General features: G+C 38.5%; 1 protein-coding gene across 6 annotated transcripts in view; it reads left to right on the top strand.

The window, feature by feature from the left end:
* Positions 1-13,972, top strand: part of MTMR2 (myotubularin related protein 2) — a 120,910-nt gene that overhangs the window by 87,505 nt on the left and 19,433 nt on the right. For all 6 annotated transcript variants that reach the window (XM_041730783.1, XM_041730780.1, XM_041730782.1 and 3 more), the window contains 2 exons: positions 3,863-4,012; positions 4,930-5,118. In XM_041730783.1, coding sequence (XP_041586717.1) covers positions 3,863-4,012; positions 4,930-5,118 — 339 coding nt within the window. The remainder of the gene's footprint in view (positions 1-3,862; positions 4,013-4,929; positions 5,119-13,972) is intronic.

Below are 13,972 nucleotides of genomic sequence, written 5' to 3'. Positions count from 1 at the left end.
GATTCTTAGCTATCTGCCCACTTCTTGGCTTGAGTATCATTGGACTACACTGCTTCCTGAGTTGTTGCCAGCCCTTTCTGGTCACATGGGCTAGAAGACACTCTCCACAGCTGCTCTGTCTGTGTTTTAGCCTCCTTGCCTTGGTAGGAGAGGGAGGGGCCTCTCTAGCTAATCTCAGTTTCCCAAACAGTTTCAGTGGTTGGGAAGGGCCAAGAGCTACCCTGCTTGGGAATGCAGCTCTCCTAGTACTGGCTTTGCTCTGGGAACAATCAGCTCTCTTCTCTTCTGTCTCCCTGCTTGACTAGCTGCTGGTCCACACTCCTTCCAGTTTTTGCCAGTCCTTTTGGTCAAATGGGGTGGGAAGACACTTTGCAGTGTGTGGGGCTATGATGTAACTTCTGGTCTAGGGGTGGGCAAACTGGAGTTTAGGGCTGGCAAAACTCCTTGTTTGAGGGTCCAAATTAGGAAGTTCTACACCTTGCTGAGTTCCCTGGTCAGAGTCTGCATGCTCCTGACTACTCTGCAGATGAACAAAACCACCGATTTGGGTTACTCCTTTGGCACAGCAGATGTGAAAGCAGTTTGTCACGATCCATGTGCTGGTGGTTGGAAGCCCTTTCCCACTTCTCCATCACAGTCAGAGATTCCCAGGGGATAAGCCCCACAGATTTCCCTGCAGTCCCTGAGGTACAGGCTCAAAGTAGGGGCACCCACAGTGCTGGGGGATGGTGCTGGTTGTTTCCCCTGGGTTCTCCTTCCTGCTGGAGGAGCCAGAGGCTCAGGGGAGACCTCTCTGTGTGGTGCTGGGCTGGGCTACGCTGGCCTAGGGGGAGGGATAGTGAGGTCAACATGCACACTCTGACCAGGGAACTCAGCAAGGTGTAGAACTCCCTAATTTGGACCCTCAAACAAGGAGTTTTGCCAGCCCTAAACTCCAGTTTGCCCACCCCTAGACCAGAAGTTACATCATAGCCCCACACACTGCAAAGTGTCTTCCCACCCCATTTGACCAAAAGGACTGGCAAAAACTGGAAGGAGTGTGGACCAGCAGCAGTCAAGCAGGGAGACAGGAGAGAAGAGCTGATTGTTCCCAGAGCAAAGCCAGTACTAGGAGAGCTGCATTCCCAAGCAGGGTAGCTCTTGGCCCTTCCCAACCACTGAAACTGTTTGGGAAACTGAGATTAGCTAGAGAGGCCCCTCCCTCTCCTATCAGGTAGCCTCTTGTCTTACCTTCTAATGCAGCGTCTCTGGGTCTCTGAAGTGCTGGAGTACTTCAGTCCATGTTCTAGGATCCTCTCAGTGATGTCCTTAAATAGTTGTTAGTTGTTCTTATGATGAAGAGTGAAGTCAGGAACACTTATGTTGCCATCTTGGTGACATCACTCCTGCTCATGGAGGAATTATACTTTATGTGAAAAGGAATAGGTAACCACTGACAATTTTTAGATAGAGGAATGACATGATAACTTACTTAGGTGATTATTGGAGAGGCAGCATGGAAAATGGATTGCAGAGGGACAGGAGAGGAGTGACCATGGCCTGAATTAGGGAAGTTGTAATGAGGATTGAAAATAGCAAAGTTTTCTTTTGGTACTTTTTGAAGAAAAAAATTAGAAATTGTTCGATTGGATGTAGGGGGTTAAGGAAGAGGGATGAGTTAAAGATGGTATCTAAGGTTTTTGCTAAAGTTCCACTTCTATAAACTTGCCAGTTCACTGTACTTTTTTGTTCTATCATGGAAATATATATATATATATTTTTAAAATTTTTATTTATTTATGATAGTCACACAGAGAGAGGGGGAGAGAGAGAGAGAGAGAGGCAGAGACACAGGAGGAGGGAGAAGCAGGCTCCATGCACCGGGAGCCCAATGAGGGATTCGATTCCAGGTCTTCAGGATTGTGCCCTGGGCCAAAGGCAGGCGCCAAACCACTGCGCCACCCAGGGATCCCGGAAATATATTTTTAAGCTTCTAATTAAGTCTTTCTTTTATTTCTAAAAAATAAGTAAGGATCTCATCTGAACAATTGTCTAGTATATAAAGAAGTTGAGGAAGGCAAGAAGGAGGGGCTGACGTGTATCATAAGAAGTAGGTTGGGACTAAGCTAATTAAATAGGGTGTAAATAGAGTGTAAGACACCAGTGAAGAAACAGACCATGGCTAGGGATACATGGAAACTTTCTTGATGAGGGACATCTGGGTGGCTCATTTGTTGAGCATCTGCCTTTGGCTCAGGGCATAATCCCAGGGTCCTGGGATTGAGTCCCACAGGGGGCTCCCTGCAGGCAGCCTGCTTCTCCCTCTGCCTTTGTCTCTGCCTCTCTCTTGTTGTGTCTCTTATGAATAAATAAATAAAATCTAAAAAAATAGAAAAACTCTCTAGATGGTATTTACCATATGATTCCTGGGAGAGAATTTTCTCTCCTTGCTTAATTAATGTCCTCTTGGGTGTTTGTTGATTACTTGAGAAAGACCTCTTTAAAGGAGAGTACATTCTGCCTTTTGACTTCATTTTTTTTTAAATGAAATTTTAAAAATTCACTCTTTTCATTTTTTTTTCTTTATTAGAGATAGAGCACGCGCACGCGCACACAAGTAGTCGCTTGGAGCAGCAGGCAGAGGCAGAAGGGAGAGGAAGCAGGGTGCCTGACTCGGGGCTCTATCCCAGAACCCTGGGGTCATGACCTGGGCTGAAGGCAGACAGAAGCTTAACTGACTGAGCCAAACAGGCACCCCTGTCCTTTGATTTCAGATTTTAGAACAATTTCATGAACCAGTATAGTGTTTATATTTATAAAATATTAATTTTTTCAGGAAAAATGTACTTTTAAATAAAAGGATAGATTTGGAATGTATGTGGAATTCTCTATTACCTCTTTCATTTTTTCATCAAATGAAGTTAGCAAAACCTGAATATAATAATATGTGCATGTGTGAGTGTAAAGAGGCTGCTGGTATGTACCAGTGCATAATGTTTCTTGCTTGATAAATGTTTTTTTTAATTATAATTGCTATAATAAATGCTTAATAAATGTTTTTTTTAAACTATAATTTGGTTTCTTTAAAAATTCTTTTTCTGATTGATTATATGAGTTGTAAGGGGCCATAAAAGTTTAAATATATATATTTTCTTAATTCCAATTAATTTAATGGCTCTATTTTCTGTAGAATGAAAGATGGAGAATTTTTAAGTATCTTACTCTAACTTAGGTAACCCCTTATGTGAAATAGTAGACTGGTTATAGCAAATATTGAAGGACCAAATGAGAGCTTAATAATTGATATGTTTTTAAGAAGTTTTTAAAAAGTATTTCTTGCCTCTTGGTTTTGCCTTCTGTTACTCCCTTGCTTTTCTAATATGTGTCAGATTAGCAGCATTACATTAGTACTATAATTTAGGAGCGAAAACTTCACTTTAGGTCTGTACGTGATAAACATATATATAATATTCTGGTGGTTGTTGGTACCTGCTTCCTGAAATTTCTTTCTGTAGACAAATAGCAGAAAAGTCAATCATCCAGTCAACCTGAATGAGACTGTTTTGTTTTTAAGACAAGGAACATTTACAGTCTTACTGTGTCCTTGCTTCCTATTGGATATGTTTCACACAGACCCAGCCACCTATCAGTATTTAATGATTTGAGAAATCTTTCAATGTATAATTGGCTGCCAAAATGAACACAGATCCCTACATTAGAATATCTCATCCTAAAAGACCAGTCACTACAGGTAGATAGTAATTATTCCAACAACTTAAAAAATGGACAGTGGAGATAAAAGAAGTTAAATAGGATGGCTTTTATTTCAATATCTTTTAATATTTTAGGTAGTAATTTGTCTTACGTTCTATTTCACATGTAGGGAATTCCCAATGAAAGCTGGAGGATAACAAAAATAAATGAACGGTATGAGCTTTGTGATACATATCCTGCCCTCTTGGTTGTGCCAGCAAATATTCCTGATGAAGAATTAAAGAGAGTGGCATCCTTCAGATCGAGGGGCCGCATCCCAGTAAGTATGAAGCTTTGAGACTTTGCAAATTTTTTTTTTTAAGATTCTATTTATTCATGAGAGACAGAGAAAGGCAGAGACACAGGCAGAGGGAAAAGCAGGCTCCCTGTACGGAGCCTGAAGCAGGACTTGATCCCAGGACCCAGGATTACCACCTGAACCAAAGGCACATGCTCAGCCACTGGGCCACCCAGGTGCCCTAGTAAATGTTTTTGCACTCTGCATAATGCTGAGGTTAATGAATGGGAGAATGGATGCAGGATAAAAATAGCTACAACATGTCTTTTATGGAGATTTTAGACAATGAGTTATTTAGTAAAATTAAAATGAGGAAAGACTTAAAGAAGTTTCTGGAGATTCTGACAAGGATATTAAAGAACTGCACAGAATTGTGATTCTTGAAAACAAAGTTGGCTCTTTATTGTTTACTATTTCTTTTTTTTTTAATTATATACTCTTTAATCAGGGCAACAGATGCTCTTTTCCTTTAAGTCCTGGAAAGAAGAAGACTTTATGAATTTATGATGAATCACTATGTTTTAGAAAGATCAGTTCAAATAATTTTATGTACAAAGTTATACATTCTGAAGTCTTTATAGTTGGACTGGTTGCCACTTTAATAATAAAACTTTAAGGGGTTTACTTAACTCCCTTTTAATGTATTTTTACTCTAGAGACAACACTTCCAAATAATCATGACTTCCATAAATCATTACCTGCTTAAAGGATTAGAGCAGATTTTCCATATGCCAGAATTGGCTTGAAAGAAAGGTGATGATTTTTATAGCAGTCTTATACAGCCTTTGTGGTTAGACTTTGGAACCAGTTAGAAAGAATTTTATAGAGTAATGTTTTTGAGAAGAATTATAAATAGAGAAATATATAAAGAGCATGTCACTGTTTTCTCCCCCACTAAGGTTTTATCCTGGATTCATCCTGAAAGTCAAGCCACTATCACTCGGTGTAGCCAGCCCATGGTAGGAGTGAGTGGAAAACGAAGCAAAGAGGATGAAAAATACCTTCAAGCTATCATGGACTCCAATGCCCAGTCTCATAAAATCTTTATATTTGATGCCCGGCCAAGTGTCAATGCTGTTGCCAATAAGGTGAGATTATCTTTCAGTAAATAAGATTACAATTACAGTTTCATAAATCAGGTGAGTTTGATGGGAGCTACATTGTGTCGTAGAAAGATTTCAGGCTCTCCAGTGACAAACATGTAGATTCTAATCCTGGCTCTCTTATTTGATGGCATGACTTTGAGTTATTTAGTCTCTTTCTCTCTCTCTCTCTTTTTTAAGATTTATTTGTTGATTTGAGAGACAGAGCAAGAGCGTGAGTGTGCGCTAGTACAGGGAGGGACAGAAAGAGAATCTGGAGACTCCCCACTGAGTGTGGAGCCTGACACAGAATTTGATATCATGACTGACCCCCTGAGATCATGACCTGAGCCAAAATCAAGAGTCAGATGCTTAACTGACTGAGCCACCCAGGTGCTCGTCAGTTAATCTTGTAATTTTTTGTTTACTTTTTGTTGAAGTACAGTTGAAATACATTAGTTACAGGCTTACAACATAATGTTTCAGTATTTGTGTAGATTGTGAAATCACCACATGAAGTCTGTTTACTATCCGTCAGCATACAAATTTCCAACATTCTCTTCTAATGGAAACTTAAGATTTACCTTCTCACCAGCTTTTAAATTTGCAATAACAGTATTATTGACTGTAGTCCCCATGTTGTATGTTACATTCTCATGACATCTATTTTATAACTGAAAATTTGTACTTCCTTATCTCCATCGATTTTGTTTCCTGACAAACTCTCCACCCTATAACCACCAGTCTGTTCTCTGTATCTATTATTTGTTTGTTCATTTATTTTGTTTTTTAGATTCCACATATAAGTGAAATGATACAATGGTTATCTTTTTCTGTCTGACTTCTTTCACTTAGTATGATACTCTTGAGGTCCATTTATATTGTAAAAAATGGCAAGATTTCATTTTATAGCTTAGTGGTATTCTGGTGTGTGTGTGTGTGTGTACGCCACATTTTCTTTATACATTCATCCACTGATGGACATACAGGTTCTTTCCATATCTTGGCTATTGTAAACAATGCTGCAGTGAACATAGATTACACAGATCTTTTTGAATTAGTGTTTTTGTTTTCTTTCAATAAATACCCAGAAGTGGAATAGGTGGATTGCATAGTGATTCTACTTTTAAGTTTTTGAGAAACCTTCATACTGTTTTCCATCATGTTTATTTTTTTGATAATGGTCATTTTGGCAAGTATGAGGTTATATCTCATTATGGTTATAATTTGCACTTCCTGGTGAGTAGTGATGTTGAGCATCTTTCATTTGCCTGTTGGCTGTCTTTTGTCTTTTTTGAAAAAAATGTCTGTTTAAATCCTCTGCCTATTTTTCAGTTGGATTTGTTGTTATTGATTTGTATGAGCTTATATATTTTGGATTAACTCCTTACCTGATATGTGATTTGCAAATACATTCTCCCATTCACTAGTGAGAAGCTCCCTTTGCTACGCAGAAACCTTTTAGTTTAATGTAGTCCTGTTTGCTTTTGTTGCATTGCTTCTGGAGTAGGAGCCAAAAAGAGATCACTAAGACCAATGTCATGGAACTTATTGCTTAGTTTTCTTCTAAGAAATATATGATTTCTGGTCTTACATTCAAGTCTTTAATAATTTCAAATTGATTTTTGTCTATGGTGTAAGTTAGTAGTTCAGTTTCATTCTTTGCATGTGGCTGTCCAGTTTTCTCAGCAACAGTTACTGAAGAGACTGTCCTTCCCTGTTGTATATTCTTGCCTCCTTTGTTATATATTAATTGACATGAGGTTTATTTCTGACCTCTCTGCTCTATTCTATTGTTTTATGTATCTGTTTTCATGCCAATACCATACTGTTTTGATTTTTATAGCTTTGTAGTATAGCTTAAAGATTTTATTTTATTTATCCATGAGAGACACAGAGGGAGAGGCAGAGACACAGGCAGAAGGAGAAGCAGGCTCCCTAAAGGGAGTGCAGTGTAGGACTCGATACCAGGACTGGGATCATGCCCTGAGCTGAAGGCAGATGCTGAATCACTGAGCCACCCTGACATCCCTCTAGTATAGTTTATTTTTTTTATTTGTTTTTTTTTTTCTAGTATAGTTTAAAATCAGCATGATGCCTCTAGCTTTGTTTTTCTTTCTCAGGATAATGGGGTATTTTGTGGTTCCATACAAATTTTAAGATTGTTCTATTTCTGTGAAAAATGCATTGAATTTAGTAGATAGGGATGGCAGTGAATCTGTAGATTGCTTTGGGAAATATGATATTTTTCAAATTAATTTTTCCAGTCCATGAGCATATAGTATCTTTCCATGTATTTGTGTCTTCTTCAGTTTCTTTTGTCAGTATCTTATAGTTTGCAGTGTAAAGATTTTTCACCTTCTTAGTTAAATTTAGTTCTAAGTGTTTTATTTTTTTTGGTGCAGTTGTAAAGGGGATTGTTTTCTTAATTCTCTTATAGTTCATTGTTAATGTATAGACATGTAATAGATTTTATATCCCACAGCTTTACTGAATTCATTTATTAGTTCTAATAACTTTTTGGGTAGAGTCTTTAGAGTTTTCTCTATATAAAATTATGCCCACAGAAAGTTACAGTTTTACTTATTCCTTTCTATTTTGGATGCCTTTTATTTCTTTTTCTGCCTAATTGCTCTGGTTAGGACTTCCAATACTAGGTTGCATAAAAGTGGTGAGTTTGCATATCCTTGTCTTGTTTCTGATCTTAAAGGAGAAGCTTTCAGCTTTTCACCATTGAGCACGACAGTTGTGAGCTTGTCATACGTGGCCTTTATTATGTTGAGTGTTTTCTGAAAGTTTTTTTTTAAGATTTTATTTATTCACGAGAGACACAGAGAGTGAGGCAGGAGGCAGAGACCTAGGCAGAGGGAGAAGCAGGCTTCCTGTGGTGAGCCCGATGTGGGACTCCATCCTGGAACTCTTGATTCATGCCCTAAGCTGAAAGCAGACACTCACTGAGACTTTGGGTGTTCCAGGGGGAAGGACCTTAGTCATCTCCCAGTTTTAGGCTGATTGGGAGCTAGACTCTCAGCAGCTTTTAAGATATGGAAATATACCCAGTCCTCAGGGACTGCAACTATAGACCTTGCTTGTCATCTTAGTGACAGTTGCACAATTTGAAGCTTCAGACAAGTAGATGGGCTTTTCCTCTGGAGGTACAGGTAAGCTACCGCAGGGCAGAGTGAGCTCATAGATGTATAGTATCCCTAAGCTTATGTTTCCTGAGAGTGTTTCCATAGTCTCTAGATGTGTTATAAATCTGAAGCTTGTCCCTCAGGCTAAAGCTCTAGATCTAGTAGGTGGTCGGGCCATTTTCAGAGGAAGACTGAAGATGTATTTCAGTCTCCTGACTGTATAATGGCTAGAGGGTGGTAGCCTATCAAGAGCTATGTCTCTAATTGTCTCGGACTCATAGGGCCCAGAAATACAATCCCCTTGGACCACTAGAGACAGGCACTCAGAGGGTGTCCCCTATGTGGGCTATGTACACCAACTGGCATTGATGGGGTCAAAGTGAAGGGGCATGTGGTGATGGATTATTTAACCTTTTTATTATTTTTTATCTTATTTTTATTTTATTTTTATTTATTTTTTATTGGAGTTCAGTTTGCCAACATATAGCATAACACCCAGTGCTCATCCTATCAAGTGCCTCCCTCAGTGCCCAGTCACCCCCACCCCCCACCCATCTCCCTTTCTACCACCCTTTGTTCGTTTCCCAGAGTTAGGATTCTCTCATGTTCTGTCTCCTTTTCTGATATTTCCCACTCATTTTTTCTCCTTTCCCCCTTATTCCCTTTCACTATTTTTTATATTCTCCAAATGAATAAGAACATATACTGTTTGTCCTCCGATTGACTTACTTCACTCAACATAATACCCTCTAGTTCATCCACATTGAAGCAAATGGTGGGTATTCATCCTTTCTAATGGCTGAGTAATATTCCGTTATATACATAAACCACATCTTCTTTATCCATTCATCTTTCGATGGATACCGAGGCTTCTTCCACAGTTTGGCTATTGTGGACATTGCTGCTAGAAACATCGGGGTGCAGGTGTCCCGGCGTTTCATTGCATCTGAATCTTTGGGGTAAATCCCCAGCAGTGCAATTGCTGGGTCGTAGGGCAGGTCTATTTTTAACTCTTTGAGGAACCTCCACACAGTTTTCCAGAGTGGCTGCACCAGTTCACATTCCCACCAACAGTGCAAGAGTGTTCCCCTTTCTCCACATCCTCTCCAACATTTGTTGTTTCCTGTCTTGTTAATTTTCCCCATTCTCACTGGTGTGAGGTGGTATCTCATTGTGGTTTTGATTTGTATTTCCCTGATGGCAAGTGATGCAGAGCATTTTCTCATGTGCGTGTTGGCCATGTCTATGTCTTCTTCCTCTGTGAGATTTCTGTTCATGTCTTTTGACCATTTAACCTTTTTAGACCTTAATTTGCTCTTTTGTAAAATGAGAATAATAATACCTAACAGGATTGTTTTGGGACAAAACTCATCTAATAAAAACTAGTGCATAATCCTGTGCCCACACACATAATAAATGTTCAGCAATTATCTTCTCCTTTCTCCAAATTTGACCGCCGACTGAGCTTCTGTGGTTGCGGAATGGAGAGCAGTGTTCCCAGAGACTGGTGGTGCCCTCTGCTGACTGCCCTCCACCTGTGCAAGTTACTCAACCTGAACTTGAAGTTAGCTGGAGCAGTAGTCTTGGTTTTTTCTGTAGACACTGTATCTTTCTATGCCAATAAACATTTATCTACAATGTTATTTTAATGCTACAATAACTAATAATATCAACTGTTGGATACTTATTTGTGGGGTTTTTTGCTTTTATAAACAATGCTGGGATGATCATCCTTTTAATTAAATTATGGTGCCTGCACCTAATTATTTCCATCCTGTTTATTTAGTGTTTTGAGAGCATTGTGAATTCCAGGCATTCTCTATTAAACTGTAACTATTCCCCCTTAAAGGAGAAATGAGATAATGTATATGTGAAGCTTGCCTCACAGGGACTAGCATATATCTTTCCAGTGATTACTTGTTCCCCTTCTGAAACTTTACTCCAAATTAGCAGGAGGGAGACTTAGTATGTTTTCTAGCATGAGAGGAAAAGGAAAGAGAAGTGTAATGCAGGATAGGTGGTAATGCAAAGTGTTATAGTCCCTATCTTATTTTAAAAAATCATTCTGAAAAAAAAAATAAATAAAAAATCATTCTGATACATATTTCAGTTTGGAAATCATCCCCTTTTTAAAAGGCTAATATATTTTATTAACTGGTACATTTTGCTGGTTACAAAATATGTACTAGTATAGAAGAACTTGGCAGACATAGAAAAATAAAGGAAATAAAAATCACCCATGTCCACTAATATTTTGCTGTGTTTTCCTCCATTTTGTTTGTGCGCTTATATGTTGATTATTTTGTTTCTTTGTCTTTCCTCTTAATGCTATCGGAATTATTTCTTCTAATACATTATTCTTAAAAGATACTTTAATAGTACTTGTTACAGCTGTGTCATTACTCATTTAGTCATTTTTCTCATATCAAGTGTTTTAAGTATTTCTTTATTTTAAAAGATTTTACATATTTATTTGAGAGAGAGAGAGAGAGAGCGTGCACAGGAACAGAGAGGAGGGGCAGAGTGAGAGGGAGAAGCAGACTTACTGCTGAGCAGGGAGCCCAATGGGGGACTTGATCCCAGGACCCTGGATTATGACCTGAGCCAAAGGCAGGCCCTTGACCAACTGAACTACCTAGGCATCCTTATTTTAGATATCAGTGAAATAAATATCTTTTGTTGGCATCTTTATTTCCTTAAAAGAGTATCCTAGATATACAATGATTATTCAAAATTTAAAGTATGCATTTTTAAAGAGTTTTGTTACATACTGTCAGTATTCTTCAGGAAAATTGATTCAGTTTACCAGCCTGATGTCTTTCTCCTGAGTTTTTATTGAGATATAATTGTTGAGAACATTGCATAGGTTTAAGGTGTACAATATGATTTGATATGTGTATGTATTATGAAATGATCACTACAATAAGTTAACATCCATCATCTCATATGGTTACACATTTTTTTTTCCTTGTGATGAGAATTTGTAAGGTCTGTTTTCTTAGCAATTTTCAAATATACAGTATATAGTTACCTGTAGTCATTGGGTTTTACATTACATCCTCAGAGCTTATCTTTTAAGTGGAAGTTTGTACCTTTTGGCTACCTTCACCCAATCCTCACAGTTATCCCCCTTCTTTTAATTTGCAAAAATGTATATCCTTGTTGTGACAGGTGTTTTTTTTACCTGAATTCTCAACTTTTTTTTTAAAGAGCTTTATTTTTTTTTAAAGTTTTATTTATTTATTCATTCAGAGAGAGCGAAGAGAGAGGCAGAGACACAGGCAGAGGGAGAAGCAGGCTCCATGCAGGGAGCCTGATATGGGACTCAATCCTGGGTCTCCAAGATCACACCCCAGGCTGCAGGCGGCGCTAAACCACTGCGCCACCGGGGCTGCCCTCAACTTTTTTTATAACTTAATACGAACATGACAAATCTTCTTGTGATGTTTATGACATGACAAAATCATCATCTTCATGTCAAGAATTACAACTTTGCCAGCCACTAAGTCTTCCATGGGTGCTGTGTCCCAATCCAGTTCACCTTCTAATCCTACTAAAAGTAACCACAGTCCTAACTTTTATAATAACCATCTTGTTGTATTTCTTTATATTCCATTACCAAAGTATACATCTCTGGCTGGACTCTTGTTTTGCCTTTTTTTTTTTTTTTTTAAAATATTGTGCTTAATATGTCTTCTGAGTCTCTCTTAATATGTAATCTTCCTCTTGCCCATCTCTTTTTTTTCTTGACATTTTATCTGTGGAGTTCCCTTAGTCCAGATTTAGCTGTTGAGTTATGATGGGGTTCAACCTTTTTTCTGTTCTTTGACTTTCTTTCATGTGAATTTAGAGGTTTATTTAGATTCAGGTTTGATACCTTTGGCATGGCTATAGGGGATATATCAGGAGGCATGTCATTTGTGGCTGACTTCTCTTTTTTTGAGGTGTTCACAGCTATTTGCTCAGTGCCTAGATGCATTAACTGACTGGGCTTGCAAATGGTGGTATTTTATTTTATTTTTTAAAGATTTTTATTTATTATTTATTCATGATAGAGAGAGAGAGAGAGAGAGAGGCAGAAGGAGAAGCAGGCTCCATGCAGGGAGCCAACGCGGGGCTTGATCCCGGGACTCCAGGATTGCGCCCTGGGCCAAAGGCAGGTGCCAAACCGCTGAGCCACCCAGGGATCCCCAAATTGTGGTATTTTAATTTCATGATTTCGCTTTTAGCTGTCGGTTGAACTCTTTCTATAAAGAGACTCTTTTGTCTGTATTTTGTTTAACCAGCAATTTAGTTCATATAAGAAAGCCAGGAAAAATACTTGATTCTTTCTTCCTAGCCAGTTTTCCCAGTGGTGAGCTTGCTTCCTATCATCCTGTGAAAGTGCCTAATTTTTTAAAGTATCATTATGAATGCATGAATTTAAATATATTTCACATTTTCTAATCCATCACAGATAATATTTTTTTTAACTTAAAATTTCTCATCTACATAATATCAGTAGTATATTATGATTGCTGTTCATTCTCTTTTTAGGATAGCACCTCTGGGACTTGACCTTGATCCTTTTATGTTACTCATTTTTAGGTGAAATTAGTTTTCCTTCAGGATGGTTGCTTCAGTTAGAGGGCATGGTTCAGAAGTTAGGTATACCCAGAAGTTAGAAGGACTAATAATTTCACTGAGCTGCCTCTGTTATTATTTGCATGTAGCCTTAAAAAATAGGAAGTCTTACTTTCTGGGACTTCTTGCTCTGTCCTGTCGCTCCTACCCAACCAACACCTTCCTCTGTTTCCTTATCTGAAACTTCTCTTCCTTTGTTTTGTTTTGTCTGAACCTTCCCTTCTGTCTTGTTTTGTCTCTGTCTTGCTCAGTTTTGATTATGTGCTTAGTGGAAGTGATCCCTGGCTGATCTATTAGGAGAGTTTATAAAGGTTGGACAGCATTCACTCCTTTAGATCTACTGTAGACCCATTTGGCTCATCAGCTGTGAGAATGGACAGAACCCTTCCTGGTTTCATTTGCACTTCTTACATTGACCTATTGGGCTTTTCCTGTCATTCCGGAAGATGAAGTCCAAAACAGGAAGCAGAACAAACACTAAAAAATACAAAGCTCTCTTGTAGTCCTCCTGTTCTCCAGTCCTTTACTGTCTTTTGCTTCCTCTGCTTCTTCCACACATTCACAGACAACATTCAGAGCTTGTGGCTGTGGGTGGTTTTGGGGTTTTACAGAATGCTTTGTCCCCATTTGTGTTTTAAACCATTTGTGTGTTTTGCTTTTACTGTCTACTTGCTCTACTGTTTTTTTAAATGTTGATTTTATTGCAGTATACTGCACATGCCATAAAATGCACTCCTTTAAAGTGTATATTTCAGTGTTTTTAGTATATTCACAAGGTTCTACAACTGTCTGATTCCAGAACATTTTCGTTTTTTTTTGTTTTTGTGACTGGTTCCGTGTAGTTTCCACTCCCATCTTTCTAGAATTTGTTACAACGAATTTGAATTCAAAGTGTTTCTTACCCCTGACCTAGTCTCTTCTCATGCTGCAGGAGTAATCCTTGTTAACAGGTCCCAGTGTAACACTGTTAACTTTGTATCTGTGCCATTTTTTAATCCAAACTATTTCCCATAGTGTCAGAAAGGAAGCTTGACCTTCTGTTTTTTTGGTAATTTATGGTTGTTGGTTAGGAGTTGGTGAGTTTTGTTGTTTTCAAGGTGTGA

Source organism: Vulpes lagopus, chromosome 15, assembly GCF_018345385.1.
Source record: "Vulpes lagopus strain Blue_001 chromosome 15, ASM1834538v1, whole genome shotgun sequence".
Taxonomy (NCBI): domain Eukaryota; kingdom Metazoa; phylum Chordata; class Mammalia; order Carnivora; family Canidae; genus Vulpes; species Vulpes lagopus.
Note: the sequence above shows the minus strand (reverse complement) of the source record. Positions and strands in the feature narration are given on the sequence as shown.